The sequence below is a fragment of the Garra rufa genome, chromosome 22, assembly GCF_049309525.1.
Source record: "Garra rufa chromosome 22, GarRuf1.0, whole genome shotgun sequence".
Classification (NCBI taxonomy): domain Eukaryota; kingdom Metazoa; phylum Chordata; class Actinopteri; order Cypriniformes; family Cyprinidae; genus Garra; species Garra rufa.
Window position 1 is genome coordinate 9,596,051 of NC_133382.1, and position 22,500 is coordinate 9,618,550.

The 22,500-nt window shown below is 39.0% G+C and overlaps 1 protein-coding gene across 1 annotated transcript in view; it reads right to left on the minus strand.

Annotated features, from left to right (window-relative positions):
* Positions 1–11,791: 11,791 nt before the first annotated feature.
* The window catches only part of LOC141298348 (AT-rich interactive domain-containing protein 5B-like), a 58,953-nt gene continuing 48,244 nt past the window's right edge, over positions 11,792–22,500 (minus strand). The window contains exons 4-5 of the mRNA XM_073828845.1: positions 13,118–13,404; positions 11,792–11,815 (exon numbers count right to left, since the gene is read on the minus strand). Of these exons, the coding sequence (XP_073684946.1) occupies positions 11,792–11,815; positions 13,118–13,404 (311 nt within the window). The remainder of the gene's footprint in view (positions 11,816–13,117; positions 13,405–22,500) is intronic.

The window sequence follows — 22,500 nt, forward strand, 5'->3', positions numbered from 1 at the left end:
AGCATTACTTTTTCAAAAGTACATCTAAGCTATATATTCAACTAGTTACCCCTTCAGTCGAATCACTTCGACGTTACATTGGGATCTCGCCTGAGAGACCGATCACCTCTGAGCCTTATTAAAAAGGCCAATTGAAAATTGGCGAGTGGACGTGCGCGCCGGCCACGCCCCCGTACATACGGGTATATAAGATGGCTGCGCGCACCACTCAGTCAGACTTTTGCTTTCAGAGCCGATGTGTCGAGCCTCTAAACAGCCGAGAAGAGTTCTTCAGAGTTCATGCTCCCTCCTGCTGCTGCGCTGCCATAACTAAAAGAGTGTTTCACAGAAAGAGCATTGTTTGGCAGCCGCCAGCGCGGTCCCGCGGGCGGCCGTTTTCACGGCCATATAAAGCCTTTTTGCATTCCAGCGAGCAGCCCCGGCGAGTGCATTGCCCCGCGGCGCCTCCCTGGGCAAACCGGGATCACAAAAGAGCAATTTCTAGCGGCCGTTTTAGACGTTCTTTTCAGGATGTCTTTTCGGCCGTGCGTTTCTGGATGTGGTAGTTTCCTCTCCTCAGCAAACGGACATGAGCGCTGCCTCACGTGTTTAGGCTTTGAGCACACTGGGGTGGTGCTCATGAATGGTTCATGCGGTGAAAGCATGACCATGACCACGCTGAAGTCCCGCCGCTCGTTCGCGAGCTGGCTCCCCCCGCCTCCCTCCCGTGGTCAGCCGTTGAGCCGCCTATGCTCTTCGGCCACCGCGGTGGGGCGCGGGGGGGGACATTCAAATTACGATAGACAGCATTCCGCCGGCTCAAAAAGCCCTGCGGACCTCTCTATCTCAGCGCGGTCCCGTTGAGTTTCCGCAGCAGACGCTTCCCCGCCTGGCGGGCTGAGCGTCTCCTTCGGTGCTCCTGCAGAGGATGAGATGTCTGTCACAGCATCAGAGGGAGAGTCAGACGGTGACACATCTCTTCCCGCGGCGCGGCGCCCACCCATGGTCGCTGCCCCCCCGGAGGTTGATGTCGAACTGTAGGCTATGCTTCTCCGGGCGGCCGGGGGGGATCGGTTTGAAGGTTCCTCAGGGGGCCCGGCCGATCCTTCTAGGCTGGACGACTGGTTCCTGGGGGGGGCCCGGCGGCAGCGCCGCGCTCCCCCCCGGTCCCGTTCTGACCGGATGTGCATGAGGAGCTGACAAAATCTACGGCGCCCTATTCATTTGACGCGCTTCCAGCTCCTCTCCCCTCGCCACTCTCCATGGCGGGGCAGCCAAGGGGTACGTGGCGGTCCCCCGGGTCGGGCGCGCCATCGCGGTGCACCTTTGCCCGCAGGCGCGGCCGCCTGGTGGGGCCCTCCGCGTCTCCCTTTTTGGGCATGTGAAATTCTTCCGCCCTCATCGGCTGGGCCTTTTCTGCGCCCCCCGACACGCTGCCCCGCCCTGCAGGCCATGGCAACACTGCAAAAGTGCCAGGTGCAGGCACCTTAAGGCCTGCACGAGAGTGGTCCTGACCAGGGGGTACTTGAAGAACTCCGCGCCGCCACTGACTTCGCCCTTCGGGCTACTAGGTCGCGGCGTGTCCCCTTGGTCAGGTGATGTCCACCTGTGTGGTCCAGGAACGCCACCTATGGCTGACTCTGGCCCGGATGGCAGAGGCCGACAAAGTTCGCTTTCTCGACTCTCCCATTCCCCAGAGCGGCCTATTCGGCGACACCGTGAAGGGTTTTTGCTCAGCGGCGTCGAACGTATCGCCGGCCCCCAAAAGCCTGCGATCCTCCGCCCATCAGCATACCCCGTCGAGATGCCAGAGCAGTACGCCTCCCCGTCGTTCGGGCTGGGCATCTCCTCTGGCGCTCCAACGGTCCAGAGGCAGACGGAGGCCGTCCAACATATCCTGCCCCGCCGCGAAGTTACCATTCCGCCGCCTGGGCCCCCGCCTCCGCCTGCCCGTCGCCGAGGGCGTCCCCCCGCAGCTCCGTCCCCTGCTGAGCCACACGATCCAGGCTCGCAGCCGACGTCGAGCCGCCCGTGGGAGAGGGACGCCGCTCGCCTCTCAGGGTCCTGCGACGGAAGACCCTCGCAGGCGAGCTTCGAAGCGTCCCTGATGCGAGCACCCCCGGAGGTGGAGAGAGCTACTCTGTCGGCACTCCCGCTGGAAGCGGGACTTAGCCGGTCATTTGAAATCACAGAAAGACCCAGCCTTCTCACCTCTGGGGCCCCGGCCCCGAGTTTCCTTCCTGAGCAGCACTTCCACTCCTCGGAACCAGACTCGGGACCGGATGTCGCCAGCGCGGGAACCAGGGAAGTAGGTAAGCACTGCTTAGTGCAGTTAGACACTTCTCCAGGACGTTATCCTTCTGGGTTTTGTCTCCTTCCCTGTCTTTCCCCAGGCTGCCCCACCACGGTCACGCCGGTCAACGTTCCCTTGATACCACTACACTGGTTGATACGGACGGTACGGCCCGGCTCCAGGCGTCCGCCCAGACTCACAGGTACCCCTTACATTCTTTATTCAGAAACAGGCGTGCCTCTGTTCTGCCTGCGGAGGTCGCGTTCCTACTGGCGAAGGACGCGATCCAGCCTGTCTCTCCAGCCGGGACGAGGTCGGGGTTTGATAAGAGTCCTGACTTCACGTGTCCAGTTAGAGTGGTGGGTTAACATCCGCCCTGGATGGAGCTCTGTTCCGATCCCTTCTTAGGCTGTCGGCACACATGCTCACGACGACGCACATACAAGTATGTTCCGTCTCCAGGGCTGGGTTGCAGCCATCTGCCTGAAGGGCACCCGCTGTCGCGTCTCGATCTCCCCGGCGCACACCCCTTCGGCGGTCTGCCCCGGGGATCGAGCGCTCAGCGCGAGGTGCTTCCATTTGGCTAGTCCCTCTCCTTCCTGCCTTCTTAGGCCATGGGAGCTCCCCTGTCCCCTCTTCGGCAGACAGGTATTCGCGTCTTCAACCGTCTCTTCGACTGGTGCTTTACCAGCCCACTCGTGAGTTCCGTTGTGCGAACATTGGGACCTGGTGCCTCGGCACCCCCGCCATCTGGTCCTTCAGGCCAACCGAGGAAATTCGTTTCCTCGGTCGGGAGCCCGACTCGGTCCTCAAGACAGCCCGCCTTACTACCAAGAGCGCGCAGTCAGTGCTGTAGTTCCTGAATCAATCAGGCACAACACAGCGGTTCTCTCAAACTGAGGCTCCTGGGGCACATGACAGCTCTAGCCGCTAAGAGCCGCTAAGCTTGTTCATGTGAGACCGCTTCAGCACGATCGAGTCCCATGATGGGCATGGCATCTCGGCCCACTCCGGACTGGCGTTTTCCCGCAGTTTGGCCGACAAGCCAGCCCGTGGCTCACCACGGGTTGGGTTGCCATGTACGACAGAGGCTTACAGCCTCTCCATCTGCTCCCAGGGAGTATGTGGCAGATTTTGCTACTGGCCATTCACTCGAAGCAGGTAAACTCAACCGTGCAGCCTATCGGCTCTCACGGCAGTCCACCACCTGCAGGATGGCGACTCCACCCCGTGACGCAGCTAGTTTGGAGCATATCGGTAGGCCAGCCACATCCGCTCGCCCCCGATTGCTCCCATTACCAGCTGCCTCTTTCAGAGCAGCGCTGGCACTCAGCTGTCCTCCGGGGCCCAAGTACGCCCTTCCCCAGCGAGCCTCCTTGCACAGACTCTGTGCAAGTCCAGGGAGGACGAGGAGTAAGTCTGTTGGTTGCGCTACAAGAATGGCCCACCCAGACTCAGGTCTAGTAACCGTTCCCTCGCGGCAGTCCCTCCCTGTAGGGCACGGGATGACACCCAGACCTCTCCGGCCTTCGCAGGCCGTGATACAATTATCACTCAGTACCGAGCTCCCTTGACTAGGCAGGCTCGCACTGAGATGAGGTCTATTTGCTGGCTTTCCACAGAGTTACACGGTTGCAGTATGCTTCCCTTCCTGCAGGAGAGTTGAGCGCAGACTGTCCCCTCACTCTAAGTATATGCAGCTGCTTCGCCGCGTATCACATGCAGTAGATGGAGCTAAGTAGGTAAGCATTCACTGGCCGTGAGGTTTCCCAGAGGTGCCCAGAACGCACCCCACACCCTCTTGGGGCCTTTCCGTCGCCTTCAGAGCCGCGGGACGCTCCAATTGAGCCACTGGCCTCAGTCGAGCTAGCATTCCTGTCATCAAGACAGCGCTCCTGACCGCCCTGGCTCCCGTTAAGAGGGCAGGAGACCTAAAAGTTTTCTCTGTCAAGTAACGCCTCATACCCTCTGGGACCCCCCCGTCGCCTTCGGGGCCGCGGGGTGCTCCTCAGGAGCCTCGGGCCTCAGTCGAGCTAGAATTTCTGTCATTAAGACAGCACTCCTGACTGCCCCGGCTTCCTTAAGAGGGTAAGTTACCGACAAGCTCAGGTTCCTCAGAGGTGCTTAGCACGCACCTCATACCTCGTGGGCCTCCCCGTCGCCTTTCAGGGCCGCGGGTCGCTCCGTTGGAGCCACGGGCCTCAGTCGAGCTAAAGTTCCTGTCATTAAGACAGCGCTCCTGACTGCCCTGGCTCCCATCAAGAGGGCCTATAAGCTTCTCTGCCAGCAAAGTGTGTCGAGAATTCGGGCCCGGCGTTCTCCACGTTACCGTCGAGACCCCGGCTCGGTGCCCAAGGTCCCCACCACGCCTTTCCGCGACCAGGTGGTAGACCTGCAAGCTCTGCTCTGGAGGAGGCAGACCCAGTCGTGCGATGTTGTGTCGTTAAATATGTGAGACTGAATCACTCGGCACTTCAGCCGCACCAGCAGCTTCTGCCTCGGGATTCGCAGAAAGGGAATGCTCCCCGAACTGAGGTTGGCTAAATGGTGGTAGATGCCCCTCCCTGTTATACCCAGGGACAGCCGTGATCCTTGGTTCATGGCACCTCACCAGCAGATGTAAAAATCGGAAGCTGCGGGCTGGGCGACACCCTACCTTCGCTTGGTTCTCCAACCTTGCGTAGAGGCCGTTCTCCCGTGTCCTAACTTAGGGACTCTCAGGCGAGCGGGAAGACCGGCTGGTGTCGGCTTGCTGCGCCATTCCCACGTGGATCCGTGCGCTATTTCCCAGAATGTTCCCTCCGGCGAACCCTGGGTCCTCCTGCCCCGCAGTCAGGGCTAGGCGCGGAGTAGTCCTGCACTGTGATCCTGCCTGGGTTTCCTTCGCCCCGCAGGTTGTGGCTTAGTTTTTTATTATTCCAGCGGAGGAGACCGCTGTTTCCCTCGTATATCCCCAAAAAACTTTTTATGGATATATTGAATTATTCTTATTTCCACATGTAAAATTTCATGTGCTCCGCCCCCCCAACCCATGCTTCAGTACAACTGGCATCCCTGGAGGGGCCCCCTTATTGGGCCCCAGGGCGTTGGGAAGGTTACGTTACACTTCGCCTGCCGGCACGTATACTTGTCAGCACGTGAAGCTGTTGCGTAACGTGGCGTCAGGGTCGTGGCCTTTTCCATGGGTTTGTTCCCAATGTAACGTCGAAGTGATTCGACTGAAGGGGTAACGTCTAGGTTACGAAGGTAACCCTCGTTCCCCGAAGGAGGGAACGGAGACGTTACATTCCCCTGCCACGCCCCTGGCGTCGCGCTGACGCCGGGCTCTCCCGGCTCTTCAGCAAAAGCCTGACTGAGTGGTGCGCGCAGCCATCTTATATACCCGTATGTACGGGGGCGTGGCCGGCGCGCACGTCCACTCGCCAATTTTCAATTGGCCTTTTTAATAAGGCTCAGAGGTGATCGGTCTCTCAGGCGAGATCCCAATGTAACGTCTCCGTTCCCTCCTTCGGGGAACGAGGGTTACCTTCGTAACCTAGACGTTTTTTCTGGTCCTCAAATCTGATTTGCTAAGAGGAGTGCAATATTGTAGTGATATCAGAACTATTTCACAGTTTGTATCACTCTGTTTGTGGTATTTCTCACATTCAATCCACTATAATTTTATAAATAATGCTATTTTTGCGTCACAGAATGTAATTTAAAGAGTTTTTAGGCAAGAATGTACCTGTTTAGACTTCAAATATGCGGTTTGTTAATGAAGATAGCTGTTTATTTGCCACATTTTCTTCAATGTTTTCGGAGATGGGAGCTCTTGAGCGTCAGCGTTCTGATTTTTTCTTGCAATTGCAAGTTTATATCTAACAATTCTACCTTTTCTTCTCAGAACTGCACATTTATATCTTGCAATTGTGAGAAAAAGTCAGAATTATGAGATAAAAATGTTTCAATTACCTTTCTTTTATTCCATAGCATAAAAAAACAACTGCACGATGTAAACTACAAATTCTAAAAACACTAAGAACAAAAAAGTCAGAATTCTGTTTTTATCTCACTTTTTTAAATATATTTTTTAGAAGAATAACCTTCAAATTGTGAGATAAAATGTTGCAATTACCTTTTTTATTTTATTTTTTACAAGGTGGAAACAGGCTTCCATAGCAAAAAGTTATAAACTTGATTATTTCACTTTAAAATGTACAAAATGTTCGGTTTTTTTTTCTTCATTTGTCTTTTAAAAAAAATTGCAATATATATAGTATCATGGACTTCATATTGCAATATTACTGTATTGTGAGATTTTGATATCGTTACATCCCTACTTCACTGTAAAACACAGTTATGATCAGTTATTTGGCAGATCCTTGAAAATACTAAAAACAGTTAATGAAATCATTATGAAAGCAGAATCATTAAGTGGAATCAGAAGCAAATAATTAAATTCCTGCCGATTCCCATCACTAATCCCAATGCTGCGTGGAGGAGGAATAAACCCCTGCGAGGAACAAAGAGATGAGATCACTTGCCACACAGCACATGTCACGATGATGAGAACAACTTGAGAACATTAGCTGTTTCTCTGAAGCGCCAGAGAAAATGTGTGTAGCTCCTTTCCATAATGCAGCTATTATGCAGTAAAATCATAAGTATATGCTCGCATAATAACACTGACCTCCTAAAAATAACCTCACGAGAGGCAGGAAATGAATCAAGAGAGAGGAATAATAGTGTGGCCATTACATGGCATCAACCTACAAACTCTCTTCAATAATTCAACCAGTACAAACCCCCCCCCCCCCACTGTCGCATTAACTGAGTCCATCTAAACATTCCCTAGATCCTCCACTCTCTCGCCCTCTCCAAACCCCCTTACATCCAGATAAAAGTATTTCCCTCTTTCTTTCTCTCTGGCTTTTCTTCGCCCTCGGTTTGTAGGGGAGGGTTTCTAATACAAGGGTCATATCATGAGGAACTGAGTTTTGCTTGATCTGTTGAGATAAAAGAGTTCATTAGACTTTAAAAAAAAAATACAGTAACTTTCAGAACTCAAAACAAGTCCAAAAAAAGCATCTACTGAAACTGATCTTTAAACATGACTTGTTCTGAAACTCTGAACTTCCTGCTGTCAGCTGGATACGTAAATATGACCTCCCACATTTACAAACCAACAAGGTGATAAGGAGGAAGTAGGATAGATACTTTGTTCCTAAACAGCAGAAGAACTTTTTTTGTGAATCCGTCACAATCTAATGCAACTTTAGGTGGCAGTTATTGCAGGATGAAGCAAATAGAAGTTGATCATTTAAATGCAAGTAAATAAACATGGACGTTTTAAAAGACACATTAAAAAACAGTTGAGGTCAAAAGTTTACACCCCCTTTCAGAATCTGCAAAATGTTAATTATTTTAATAAAATAAGGAGACAGCTGAGGGACTCGTATGCAACTATCACAGAAGGAAACGCTTTGCATTAAGAGCCGGGTGTGAAAACTTTTGAACAGAATGGGAAAATGTGTATATCATAGTTTTTCATTTAGTACTGCCCTTCAGATGCTACAGAAGATAGTTACATGTTTCTCAGAAAACAAAAATAAGTTCAATTTACCCTGAACGTCAAATTTAATAAGTTTTCACCCCCAGGGTTTTAATGCATTGTTTTTCCTTCTGGAGCATCAGTGAGCGTTTGAACCTTCTGTAATAGTTGCATAGTCTCTCAGTTGTCCTCAGTGTAAAAAGAAAGCTCTTTAAGTCATACAGTCATTGTTGGAAAGGGTTCAACTAGACAAAAATGCTGGAAAACCAAAGAATTTGTGGGACCTGAAGGATTTTTCTGAAGAACAGCAGTCAGTTTAACTGTTCAGGACAAACAGAGGGACTCATGAACAACTATCACTAAACAAAAACAAAAAAACAGGTAACAACACAGTATTAAGAATCATGAATGGGGTCATTTTAATAAATTCAGCTTTTATTTTCTCTTGTGGACGATATGTAAACATATTGTATGTGAAATATCTTATTCAGGCCAGTAGTAAATAAACAGTATTATGAATTTTGTATGCTCCCTTTTATTTTAGTAAAATAATTACCATTTAGCAGATTCTGAAAGGGGGTGTAAACTTTTGACCTCGACTGTATATATGAAGAAATTAGCTAGTTCACAAGGCAACATTTTTTTGAAGTAAAATAATATATAATATCAAGGCAAAAAGCCAAAAAATAAAATAAAATAAAATGTTTGTCCAATTAATGATAATGCCCCTCCTTCTAATATCAAAGTCAAGCCCTTCAGCATGTCCTGATTTAATAGGACAGGAAAGAACACAGAAATGTTATCATATTCATAACCATGTGACAAGCAGGGGTTCAAATCAGCTGATGCCTGAACAAAAATCCACAGTATCACTTATCAAATTCCATATTCTCAATCCCCATCCACCCTCTTAAAGTCCATTCAAGTGAGGATAAGACTTGAGTCGATTTAATATTCTGTTGTCTCCCAACATGTGACCAAAGAGGCATGCGAGCGAGCCAAACCCTGCAGTTATTTCCATTAAGAGAGGAACAAATGACTAAAAATATTCAATATCACATCTGCACCATTCCAGCTGTATTTTTCCTTAAATAGCGCTGCTTTCCATTTTCATCTTTCCTTTATAACACGCTGGACCTCGCTCAGCTCTGTAGAACTCCCCTCTTCATCGCCAAGCCCTTGGAAGCACTGCTATTCGCTTCAAAAACTTAATGACAAGGCTAAACGCAGAAGATTTTCCGCCAAGTAGCCGTCACTTCGAGCATAAAAAGCACTAGAAGTCTTTTTTTTTTCTCTGATTTTCTCAGCTTCAGAGATGGCCAACATCAGATCTACCCCTCTGTGACAAATCCAGCGTATGGGAGCCTTTACATGAACAATGACTTCACATGTTGAACTAAAGCCTTAATAAATAACACACCCTACGAAGTTTAACGGAATGACTTATTTAGGTTTCAATGCAGCGTGCCGTAGTTGTGTTTAAAGCCCTGGCGAGAACAAAGACATTTTAATCAGGGTATTTGAATCCAATCCCCTCGTGTTAAAACTTTCAGAGACAAGAACATGGTTTTCAAGCAATCAGAGAAACCTAAGGACATCCATTAAAGTCATTGGAAGCCATTTACTCAATTGTATTACTCACTGTCAGTTTGTTCACCCATCTTGTCAAATGCTATTATGTAAACAGCTCTATCGCCTTTTACAAAACAGCATTCAATAACCCAGCATTTTTCCAACAGGAACTCGAGCATGTAAACTTGAGCCTCTCTTTTTCACTGGCAGCATCTGTGGAAAAGCGAACTGCACGCAAACCTGCTCATGTTGGTTGAATACGCCGTTCGAACACTAAGGCATTTAAAGACCATTTCAAGACTGTACGCATTGCTAATAGAATGTCTTGTTTTGTCAAGTATGTATGTGTCAAGCACTTATGTGAAGGCCTTGATACGTAAGTGAAGAGTCCTTCATTTCACAGAAACAGAGGAAAATTTACTTTGCATTGAAGTCATAGACATACAGCATCTAAATACACTGTAGAAGAGCCTGAAGGCTTCCGAACTGTGTGTCTGTGTGTTTGTTTACTATATATTGTGGATCATTTGATTACAGTACTCTCAGTACAGCACCATTTAACTTATTTTAATATATTTAAATCCGTCTCACTGATTCATCCCATAAATCACTGCAGAAAATGTACATTTTGTTTGGGCCTGCTTTAAAGGGATTGTTCTTCTGAAAATGAAAATACTATTACTTTATACTTTATTAGTTGCTTTCAAATCTGTTGAGTTTCTTTGCTCTGTTGCGCACAAAAATTAAATTAAATTAAATTAAAAAAATACTATTCTAAGGCTCTATGTAATTAATTTAATTTTTGTCTAAATTTGTTTTCTTGGTTCCATTTTTATAGTTTTTAAAGTTTTGATGGTTAAAAAGCATGTCTAATTAATTGAAATCATGAAACTTACACAATTTAACAGCAATTTATTAAAAGTTAAATAAAATATGTTTGTTTGTTTATTTTTTCTCAGTTTTTTTATTAAAATATTAATCAAAAAGCATGTCTAATTAATTTAAATCATGAAACTTACACAATTTAACAGCAATTGATTTAAAGTTGAATAAAAAGGAAATTTTTAAGGTCCTAAGAAATAAGTTTTTGTTTATTTTTTCTCAGTGTTTTTTATTAAATAATGTATTAAATCATTAAATTTTAATAATCAAAAGCATATCTAACTGATTGATTTTATTGTTATTTTATTAATTTCTTTTTTTCAGAAATACTGTCTTTTTAAATTTTTCTGGTAAATATTCAAGAAAATAATATTTCTTAAAATAATAAATGTGGTAATAGTAATAGTACTAGCATTACATTCAGTAATATTTTTTTAAGTCACTGTTTCTTCAAGTTAAACCAAACTTTTATTTTGACTAGAGCTGCAAAACTCTAAGGCCCTATGAAATTTTTTCCCAAATTCTTCCACCCCCTTTTTTCTTGGTTCCATTTTTTTATCGTTTAAATTTTTTTGATGGTTACAATAAAAATATTAATCAAAAAGCATGTCTAATTAATTGAAATCATGAAACTTACACAATTTAACAGCAATTTACTAAAAGTTGAATAAAAATGAAATTTTTACGGCCCTATGAAATAAGGTTTTTGTTTGTTTATTTTTTTATCTTTTTTTAATGAAAATATTAATCGAAAAGCATGTCTTATTAATTGAAATAATGAAACTTACACAATTTAACAGCAATTTACTAAAAGTTGAATAAAAATGAAATTTTTAAGGCCCTATGAAATAAGGTTTTTGTTTGTTTATTTTTAATCTTTTTTTAATGAAAATATTAATCGAAAAGCATGTCTAATTAATTGAAATCATGAAACTTAAACCATTTAACAGCAATTTATTAAAAGTTGAATGAAAAGGATATTTTAAGGCATTATCAAAAGCATCTCCTATTGATTGATTTTATTGTTTTTTATTTATTTTTAAGAAATACTGTGTTTTTACATTTTTCTGGTAAGTATTTTCTTCTGGTAAATATTCAATAAAACAATAATGTTTTAATAATAAATGTAGTAATAGTAGTAGTACCATTACAATAAGTAATTTTTTTCTGTCACAGTTTCTTCAAGTTAAACCGAACTTTTATTTTGACTAGAGCTGCAAAACGATTAGTTGTGATTAATCGATTCAAAATAGAAGTTTATGTTTGCATACTATATGTGTGTGTACTGGGTATATTTATTATGTAAACATAAATACACCAACATACATGTATATATTATATAGCTTTATATGTAGAATATGTATATTTATATATAATATAAAGTGTTCACATACAAATATTTGCTCAAATATATAAATATATGTGTGCGTATTTACATATACATAATAAATATACACAGTACACACATATACAGTATGCAAACATAAACTCTAATATTGAATCGATTAATCGCGACTAATCGTTTTGCAGCTCTAATTCTGATCTTCTTTTGTGCTCTACAGAAGAAAGACATTCATACAGATTGAAAATGATGTGATGTGGAGTAAATGATGACAGAATTTTCATTTTTGGCTGAACTATCTCTTTAAGATGAGGCAGGATGGTTTGCTAGTCATTCAATGACCATAAACAAAAAGCCAATTAATAAAGTCAGCCATGATTGGTCAATTTTCTTTTTTAACATCTTAAAATAATCTTTTAAATATACTAGTTGGACTACATACACAGACACAACATATTTTTAGAACAGCGTGTCAAGTTAAAAACAGTTTCAAATTCTAAAACATTTTCTCAAAACCACCATGCTCCGTCCAGCTGTTTTTGCAGGAATGTGTTTTGTGCAAACAGCCACTTGAGAAACACATCTGATTGTGATTTAAAGAGCATGACCCAAAATCAACATATTTATACAGTTTTGAATTTTGAAATTTTGCGCATCCATTTAAAGACAAGGCAGAGAATATAAAAACACTGTTAGTGACACAGAAATACTATGACTGTACACTGCAAACACAAACCATGATCGCGCACAGATCGGAGAAAGACCGCTTTTACAGCCAGTAATTACATGCACAGTTGAGGTTTTCTAACCATCAGCCAAAAGTGGGACGAATCGCTGTTTTTGATATCAAAGCAGCCCTTTTTAAAAAAAAAAAAAAAGTTACTGGCACAAGCAGGCGGACTGTGATGGGCTCAGACCTCAGTGTAAAAACAGGCTTTCAGTTCATCTGAGAGTTCTACTCTATCATACAACAAGCCCTCGACTCTCAACTCGACAGGCTAAAAGCCACGAGTGTCTGTTTCAATCACCAGCTCAAAGTCACTCATTCCTGTTTGTACACCAACTGTGATAAAGCTGCCTGCCCTCATATGGGAGCCCATCGTCAGTCAGGTAATGAAGATGAGGGTCTTGTTTTGCTGATTTGACTAGTTCGACCACAGACTCAATTACTGAATCATTTGCCATCAATCCTCCATTCACTCATTCTTTCTTCACTCAATTATACCAATGCAATGAATCTTTATATGAAGTAATAAGCAGTAATCAGCCTCTAAACAGGAAGGTCAAAAACATACTTTGCGCAAGAATGCAATTGCAAATGTTTGGTCAGTTGTAAGAATGTGGTTGTTTTGCAATGCTAAACATGAATTTTGGCTCAAGTTACCTTTAAACTGATACATGTTGGTTTTCAAACAATTACTGTAAACATCAAAAATTTTATCAGTATATCAGTAATAAAAATGCAATATTAGCAATAATAACAAAACGGCACACAAAACATGAAGCGTTGAGGTACTTGCTTAGAGTTTGTTTCAGACCCAAGATCGTACAGTTTCCATAAAATCGACTTACCGAACTCATCACACACACTCTCATTCTCCACCAGCGTGGGGTGCTCGAAAGTGTCCCTGCAGTACAGGATCTGGGTGTTGTTGGTGAGGGATGCGATTCCCCCCAGGGCCAGCACCACATGGTCCGTCAGGAAGGAGGTGGGCCGCTCACGAAGCCGTGCGATGATGGAACGGTACCGACAGTATTGGGGGTAACTCAGTACCAGAACCTTCTTCTCATCCACATCCTCACCTAAACAAGAAAGAATTCATTTTTAAAAAATGAACATTGTCATTTCTGGCACACGAAAAGTAACTCAAAATAATGTTTTATTAGCTTCTGCCTGTATTACACTGAAAAAAAATTGAAGTAAGTTAGAAGCCATTTTCACTTTGAAATTGCTAGCAAATTTTGCAAATAACCAAGGCGGTAACCATGATTTTAACATTACTGGGACCAATTTATTAATTTCTTTTTTCAAAAAGCATAAAGGAATAGAACAGGGAAGGAAATTATAGGTCTAAGTCTAGTTGGAAAGTAATAATTTTGCAAATATTATTTTAATATATGCAGTATGACGAAAACGCAAAACGTTTTCTCGTCACATTCAGTCTGGAATTACATGAATCACATAAATGGTTACACATTTTAAACTCAAAAACTGGCTATATTTGAGAAAAGGTTGAGTGGTTTGCATCACTGGATATTACCGTTGGTCGTTTAACATTTTTATCATAAAACAGTTCTGCTAGTTTCATTTTACCTCAGTCTCTTACAGTGTTAAAATTGATCAATTTAATTGGACATCTCAGTCATTTTGAGATTGACGGGTGCTATTAAATGCTAAGGCAGACCAGCCTATAACTTTTAAACATTTTGTCATCCTAACAAGCATTGCGCAATGGAGACAATTTGGCCATTTCTAAATATTGGGTGAGACTTGTCCCCCTCATTGACTATGGTGGTTGCGGCCCTGACCCAAAAATTTTAATTCTGTCATTGATAACTACTTCTTCAAACTCGTCCTAGCTGGTTTGTCTGATTTTCACCTAAATTGGTTCATAACATCTTTAGACCATGCTGGCAAAAAGTTATGTAATTAAAGTTGACTAGTCAAACCATTCTCGAATAACACGCGTACAAATTCAACAAAGAGGGAAAAAAATGGATGAGGCTGTATCTCCGCAACGGTTTGGTGTATTGAGACCAAACTTAGTGTCTGTTATAAAAACCATGACCTGAGGCTACCTACCAGCACCACCTAGTGGTTAGGAGATATGAAAAATGGCTATTTTTGTTGTACTTGGCCAACTAGTCGAACTATACCCAATTTTCCCATGTCAGCCATTTGCGGTGTCGGCCATATAGAATTTTGTCATAAAATGCTGTATTTTACGAACACATTGGCATATTGTTACGAAACTCAGTATGTGTCTTTGGCACCATGCTCTGACAGTACTCAAAAAGTTGGTGGGCCGTTCCACTTTGTGGCCAAAAATGCTTAGAAGATTTGATTTAATTGGCCTATTGTAATGAAAGTGGTCTCAGTATGTTCCTTAGGTTATGTCGAGAACATATATACCAATCTTGCCATAGTTAGCCAAACTTACTGCCCGCCATTTTGATTTATGTTGAAAACCTACTTTTTTTTAAATTCCTCCTAGACAGTTGGTTCAATTTTCACCAAATTTGACTCATATCATCTTCAGACCATGCTGACAAAAAGTTATTGTAATGACTCAAAATAATCCTCAGGTCATGCCGAGAACACAGATACCAAATTTTCCATAGTCGGCTGAAATTCCTGTCTGCCTTTTTGATTTATGTTGAAAACCAACTTTTTCAAACTCCTCCTAGAGCATTGGTCCAATTATCATCAAATTTGACTCAGATCATCTTCAGACCATGCTGACAAAAACTTATTGTAATGACTCAAAATAATCCTTAGATCAGGCCGAGAACATAGATACCAATTTTGCTACAGTCAGCCGAACTTCCTGTCTGCCTTTTTGATTTATGTTGAAAAACTACTTTTTCGAACTCCTCCTAGAGTGTTGGTCCAATTATCATCAAATTTGCCTCAGATCATCTCCAGACCATGCTGACAAAAAGTTATTGAAATGACTCAAAATAATCCTTAGGTCAGGCCGAGAACATAGATACAAATTTTGCCATAGTCAGCCGAACTTCCTGTCCGCCTTTTTGATTTATGTTGTAAAACTACTTTTTCGAACTCGTCCTAGACCCTTCATCCCATTTTCACCAAAATCAAGTCAGATCATCTTCAGACTGTGCTAACAAAAAGTTATGGATTCCATGTCGATAAACAAAACTGTGCGTGTTATTTGAGAATGGTTTAACTAATCAACTTGAATTCCATAACTTCTTGCCAGCATGGTATGAAGATGTTCTGAGCCAAATTTGGTGTAAATCAGACAAAACCAGCTAGGATGAGTTTGAGAAAGTTTTTTTTTTTTTTTTTTTTTTACATTTCAGTTGCTTTGCTGTCTATACAAGGTGAGAAAGCTCTCAGATTTCATTCAAATATCTTAACGAATGAAGATGAATGAAGGTCTTACAGGTTTGGATTGACATGAGGGTGAGTAATTAATGACAGACTTTTTATTTTTGGGTGAACTATCCCTTTTAGCCTGTGCTTACGTTTTACTTTATGCTACACAGTACTGCTTTATACTTCATATTTTTACACATTAAACAGGTGTACAGTAATATTTACACCATTGATCCCTATATTATTTTTTCAATGAAATAAAAACAGTGGTTACCGTCCTCTCACACCATCATTTCATGACATCAACACAATCCAACTTGTTTATTTCATTGTAAAGACGATGTCTGACATCATTTGATGAGTCAGACACTACACAACGGCGTGCGGCACAAAGACCATTGATGAATCCCACTGTCTCTAATATTAGCTTCGCAGTAATGATAATTCAATTCGAATCGAAGCGCTGTGACTTCATATAGCTAATCTTATTCTATAATGGAGGATCGTGGAGGAGAGCTGCTCCCAGGGGTTCGGATATAGATTTGTGGGCTATTATGTTTTACTACAGCCTGAGCTGCTGGTTTAACATGACAGCTCTCTGTTAGGATTGGCAATATAAAAGATTCTGGGCAGGAAGCCACGTCACTCAGTTCTTGGAGATCAGAGATCTGAGCAATCACATTCGCCTGTTAGTCTTCCCATCAGAACTGGAAAAAAAAAACTCTCGGCTGAATCAAAGTATCAACGCATCTCTCAACCTCAAAAACCTGACATCTTGAAATACAAGCTCTCGTAATATGACATGCGAGTCGCAAACCTCAAACGACGGTGTCCTTGGAGAAAAACAAGCTTTATTCACACACAACGGCCGCAAACACTCTGCTACTGAGAGCCATAAACACGTTTTTTACATAACATTTCTGCATCACAAGCATCGCCAGATGGAACCGATTGTTTTCAAACAGGTTTCCCAAATGTTTGCCCTATCTGCAATTGGTTATACACTCAGATCAGATCAGATCACCTCAGAAAAGACGCTCATAAGAGAAAGATTATCTAACACAAATTATCTAGATGTGGAGAAAGGAACAGAGGACTATTTGTTCAAAAATAATACTGTTGACCTCATGCAACATATTTGAGTGATAACAATATGAGAAGGGCCATTACATATTTTGGTGCATGACTACAGCGGTCTGTTTCAAATGAAATGGAAAGACTGCAGTCTCAAATTGATGGCTGCAGAGAAGAGAACATGAAATATTTTGATTTATACTGCTTATCCTTTTATTGGACTTTCGCCGCATGTACTACGTTTCCTTCTTGGTGGAGCACATTTCCTTTCATTCTTTCTATCTTTCTCATTTATTCTTGACCTGAAAATATGTTTAAAAAATTAAATTTTCTTACTTTTACACAAATTTTTGTGCTAACCTTATTTGAATAAATACACATACATCAGGAACGTTTCCTCTGAGGAGGCAAGGGAGGCAGTGCCTCCTCAAAATATTGGATGAGAAAAGTTTCGTAGTACAAAATATAATATTAAAAAGTGTATAAATTAAATACAGCAGAAATTTTGCCTCCCCTGAGCCCATTGAGTTTTAACAGACTGCCTAAAACGTGCAGTGGGTTTGGTGGGGGGTAATTGAGAATAAATGGGGAAAATCAAGTGAGAGGAGGCAATGTCTCCATCACGATATGACTGGATATGACTGGTTATGATCGGCTGTGATTGGTTCAAGCGATAAATCCCGCCTCTTGTGTTTGTGTGCGTTCTGCATTCGTGAATCAGTCTGAATTAATAATATAATGGCGTTAATGGGAAGAATAATTAAAAAAAGTGAATAAACAACTCACACACTTAAATATAACCACTTTGTTACGTAAAAATACAACTTAAAATTGCATGAAAACAATATTTAGTGTCTGTGACCAATATTTACTAAGCTTTGATAACTGACAATCCAAAAAATTCAAAAATAGTATCTTTAAGTATTTATTTTTTATTTGATTTTTACAATTTTAAATAATAAAACTGTACAAATCAGGGTTTTTAACTGTATTTAGACTTTTCATAACTGCCTTTTACTTTATTAAATAATAAATATACAGACTATACACTGAAATAAGAAAAATGGTAACTGAAAAATAAAAAAGATATTTTAGCTACATTCCTCATTTTAATTGAGTGTAAATGTACTAAAATAAATGAAACTGAAATAAAAATACCAAACTATAAAAACAAAAACTAAACATAGTAAAAATACTAAAAATGACAAAACCCACACAACACAATTACTTAAACTTTAACTAAAAAAAAAAAAAAACAGAAATAAAAACTGATTCAAAATATGAATGAATTTAATAATTTATTAAAAAAATAAATATACAGACTACACACTGAAATAAAAATGGTAACTGAAATAAAATATTAAAAAGATATTTTAGCTACATTCCTCATTTTAATTTAGTTTAATTTGTATTAAAATATTAAAAATTTAAATAATAAATAATGTAAAAAATAATGAAAATGTGTGTTAAAATTACTAAGCTAAATAAAAATGGAAAAAAACAGAAATAAAAACTATAACTGTATATGTAGGTTTTTTCAATAAAAATAAAAAAACTGCACAAATCAGGATTTTAAATTGTATTTAAACATTCCAAATTTCATAAGAGCCTTTTATTTTATTGAAAAATAGAGATATTTTAGCAACATTCCTTATTTTAATCTAGTTTAAATTGTACTAAAATAACTAAAACTGCAATAAAAATGACTAAACTATAAAAACATACTAAACTATTAAAAAATGTAAACCATACAAACTCAACTTAAAATGACAAAAACGTACAACACCATTACTTAAACTTGAACTAAAATTAAAACAAAATATTAAATATTAAATATCAAAATATGAATAAAAACTGTACATAATTGTAACTGTATATGCTGATTTTTAAATGAAAATGACAAAACTGCACAAATCAGGGTTTTAAATTTTAAAACTATTTTAAAATTTTCCAAATTTAATAACAGCCTTTTATTTTATTGAAAAATAAATATACAGACTACACACACAAAAACACACAAAAATAAAATATTAAAACGATATTTTAGCTACATTCCTCATTTTAATTTAGTTGAACTTGTATTAAAATAATTTTTAAATAATTATTAAATAATTATTAAATAAATAAATAATTATTAAATAAATAAATAATTATTGACTATTAACTATTTAAACTAATTACGTAAACTTGAAATAAAATTTAAATAAAAATGAAAAAAAAAAAAAACAGAAATAAAAAATAAAATTCAAATTGTATTTAACCATTCCCGATTTTTGTAACAGCTTAAAAATTGAAAAATAAATATAACATTTAATTTGACCTCCTGAGCTGCACCGATAACATTTTTAAAGGTTAAGCACCTTCTTTCGCTAAGAATCTGTTAAAGAAAAACAATGGGACTTAATTTGTTAACAGTTTCAAGACCCATTTAAGACCCAGAGTATTCCCCTCTTTTACTGGCAATTAGCACAACCGAGGTTGGTCTGAAAATATCCGTCTTTTAAGGGCCGCACTGCGCCCTGCTAATCACGCAGGGATCCAATGTACATTTTCTTGATTAGATTTGGCTTTGGGCTACAGAAGAGGTCAGAAACGAGCTCTACAGCCACACTGTTAATAACATCTAACCTTTACTAAAGAAAGGATTTCTTATGTTTAGCAATTTAATTGCCTAGGACCACACTATGATTAGAGTGCGCCGAAAATCACATTATGCAATTTTCCAGTAACACACTTTGACAAGAAGCCTTTGTGATGAGGAAGGGGAAAACACACACAGGTAGGGCAAAGATTGGTCGCAAAATCAACAGCCTGAAATCTGCATGAGTAATCCTAACATGTCTCATCAGATCAGAGCGAATGGACATTTTCCCTATGTCAGTTTGCTCCGCGTATACGGCTCAAGTGCTCCACAAATGTCAAATGGGCCTCTGTGGGAATATATTTACATAACACCTCTCCACCGCTCGCCGCTGCCAAAGAGGACCAATTAAACATAAAACACGGGCGTATGTGGTAAAACGCCCCTGAGTTTTAATAATTCATGATATTTTTGTTCTATAAAACTTGGTTTGAGGATCTGTGACATCAATCAAAACGAACGAAGCTGCTTTTTTCAACAGAACCTTTGTTTTGATGAGATGGAGACTTTTTCATTATTTCAAAACAAGGACCGAATGTCAAGTTACGAGACGGAACAAAAAGCTCAAGGAGACAAATAGAGAAGGAACCGAATGAAAAAAAAAACACTAATTACAGCTCAAGGTACATACTTACGAAAAGAAAAAAAACCGGCAGTGTATTTTACATTGCAATTATGACATGTTACACGAAAAAAAATATCAGATAAACATCTCATAATGTTTGTTTAAAGTTCAGGCTTGAACGTGCCTGAGCTTGTGAAGGGAGTTTACAGGGCCATTTATCCAAATTACTTGTCAGCAGGTCTTCCGTGAGCTTATTTGCCAATCGACAATTACAAATAAGGCCATAACCCAAGATTACGACATGAAAAAGCCCCTTTGATTATAATACAATGAAACCTGAGCGCTCAGTACAACATTGTTTGTTATCAGACAGACATCTCATGCAGACAGGGGTTGTTATTGTTCACTCAACTCAAACCATGAAAACATTAACACACATTAACGGAAAACAAAATAAAATATTTCAGCTATATTTTTCATTTTTGTTAACTACTAAAATAACTAAAACTGTAAACCAAAAAAAAATAATAATGTAACTGACAACTGTAATTGACAACAATAAAATTTCTACATTTCTACAATTAAAATGTCAACAGAAAATACAAAAATCGAACAAAAAATTTACAAAAATATTATATCAATCACACTAAAATAATACGGCAGCAGCACATTAAATAGGTCACAATGTGCTGTATTAATATGAAGACATTTTTCATATAGATTGTTTCCTATGTCTCATGATTAACAGAAATGTCTGTAAAATGAACATCCTGGCAGAAAATGACCAGTACATTTTCTGTGTTTTTATTGTATTGTATTGTATTGTATTGTATTTTATAATTTATTTTATTTTTTCATTCATTCATTCATTTATTCATTCATTCATTTATTTATTTTATTTTACTTTATTTTTACTTTAGTTTAGTTTAGTTAAATAGTTAACCAAAAGCAAAACTAAAAATTAAAAAATGAAAGACGTTGAAATAAAAGGCTATACTGAAATACAATAAACGCTAACTGAAATAAAATATTTTTTTAAAAAATCAGCTACATTTCTCATTTTAATTTAATTTACCTTGTACTAAAATAACTTAAAAATGAACTTAAATAAAATAACACTGAAATAAAAATTAATAAGCAATACAGACATATATATATATATATTTAAAAAAGTAAACATATTCCATATACACACTAAAAATTACAAAAAACAACAACAACAACCCAATTACTTACATTTTAATTAAAACGAAAACGGAAAACCAGAAATAAAAACTGAAATACAAAACTAATTAAGCAACATTCCTCATTTTAATTTAGTTGAACTTGTACTGAAATGAATAAGCTATATAGATATAAATTTAAAAATACTCCATACTGAACATACTAAAAATGACAAAAAACAACACAAATGAAAATAAAAAAGCAGAAACAAAAATTTATTCAACATAAATTACAAAAAAATCAGCTACATTCCTCATTTTAATTTAGTTCAACTTGTACTAAAACAACTAAACCTCAAATAAATTTAAAAATACTAATAATTACAAAAAAAACACAAACACATACACAACACAACTACTTAAACTTGAACTAAAATGGGAAAAAAAACAGATTCAAAATAAAATATAAAAAATCAGCTACTTTAACTTAAATAACAATTAATGAGCTTTATAGACATTTATTTTAAAAAAACAAAAACTAAACATGCTCAAAATACTAAAAATGATAAAAAAAATACAGAACTTTAACTAAAATAAAAAAACAGAAATAAAACTGATTCAAAATAAAATACCAAAAATTCAGCTGCATTCCTCATTTTAATTTAGTTTAACTTGTACTGAAATAACTAAAAATGAAAAAAAGCTATATAGACATATTTAAAAAAACTAAAACTAAACACAATAAAAATGACAAAAATCACACAATTACTTGGGATTTAATAAAAAAATTGAAATAAAACTAATTCAAAATAAAATACAAACAATTCAGCTATATTCCTCATTGTAAATTAAATGGAATAAAATCAATAAGCTATATTGACATATATTTAAAAAAAAATAAAAACTAAACATACTAAAAATGACAAAAAATACAAACAATTCAGCTATATTCCTCATTTTACTTTAACTTGAACTGAAATAACTAAAAATGGAATAAAAATCAATAAGCTATACGGACATATATTTAAAAAAAAAAACGAAACATACTAAAAATGACAAAAAAACACATAATTACTTGACTTTTAATTAAAATTAAAATAAAAATGATAAAAAAAAATGATAAAAAATACAAACAATTCAGCTGTTCCTCATTTTAATTTTGTTTAACTTGTACTGAAATAACTAAAAATGAAATAAAAATCAATAAGCTATAAAGATGTATATTTAAAAAAACAAAAACTAAACATACTAAAACTGACAAAAAGCACATAATTACTTGAGTTTTAATTAAAATAAAAATAAAAATGAAAAACAAATACAAAAAAATAAAAAATGATAAAAAAAAAACAATTCAGCTGTTCCTCATTTAAATTTTGTTTAACTTGTACCGAAA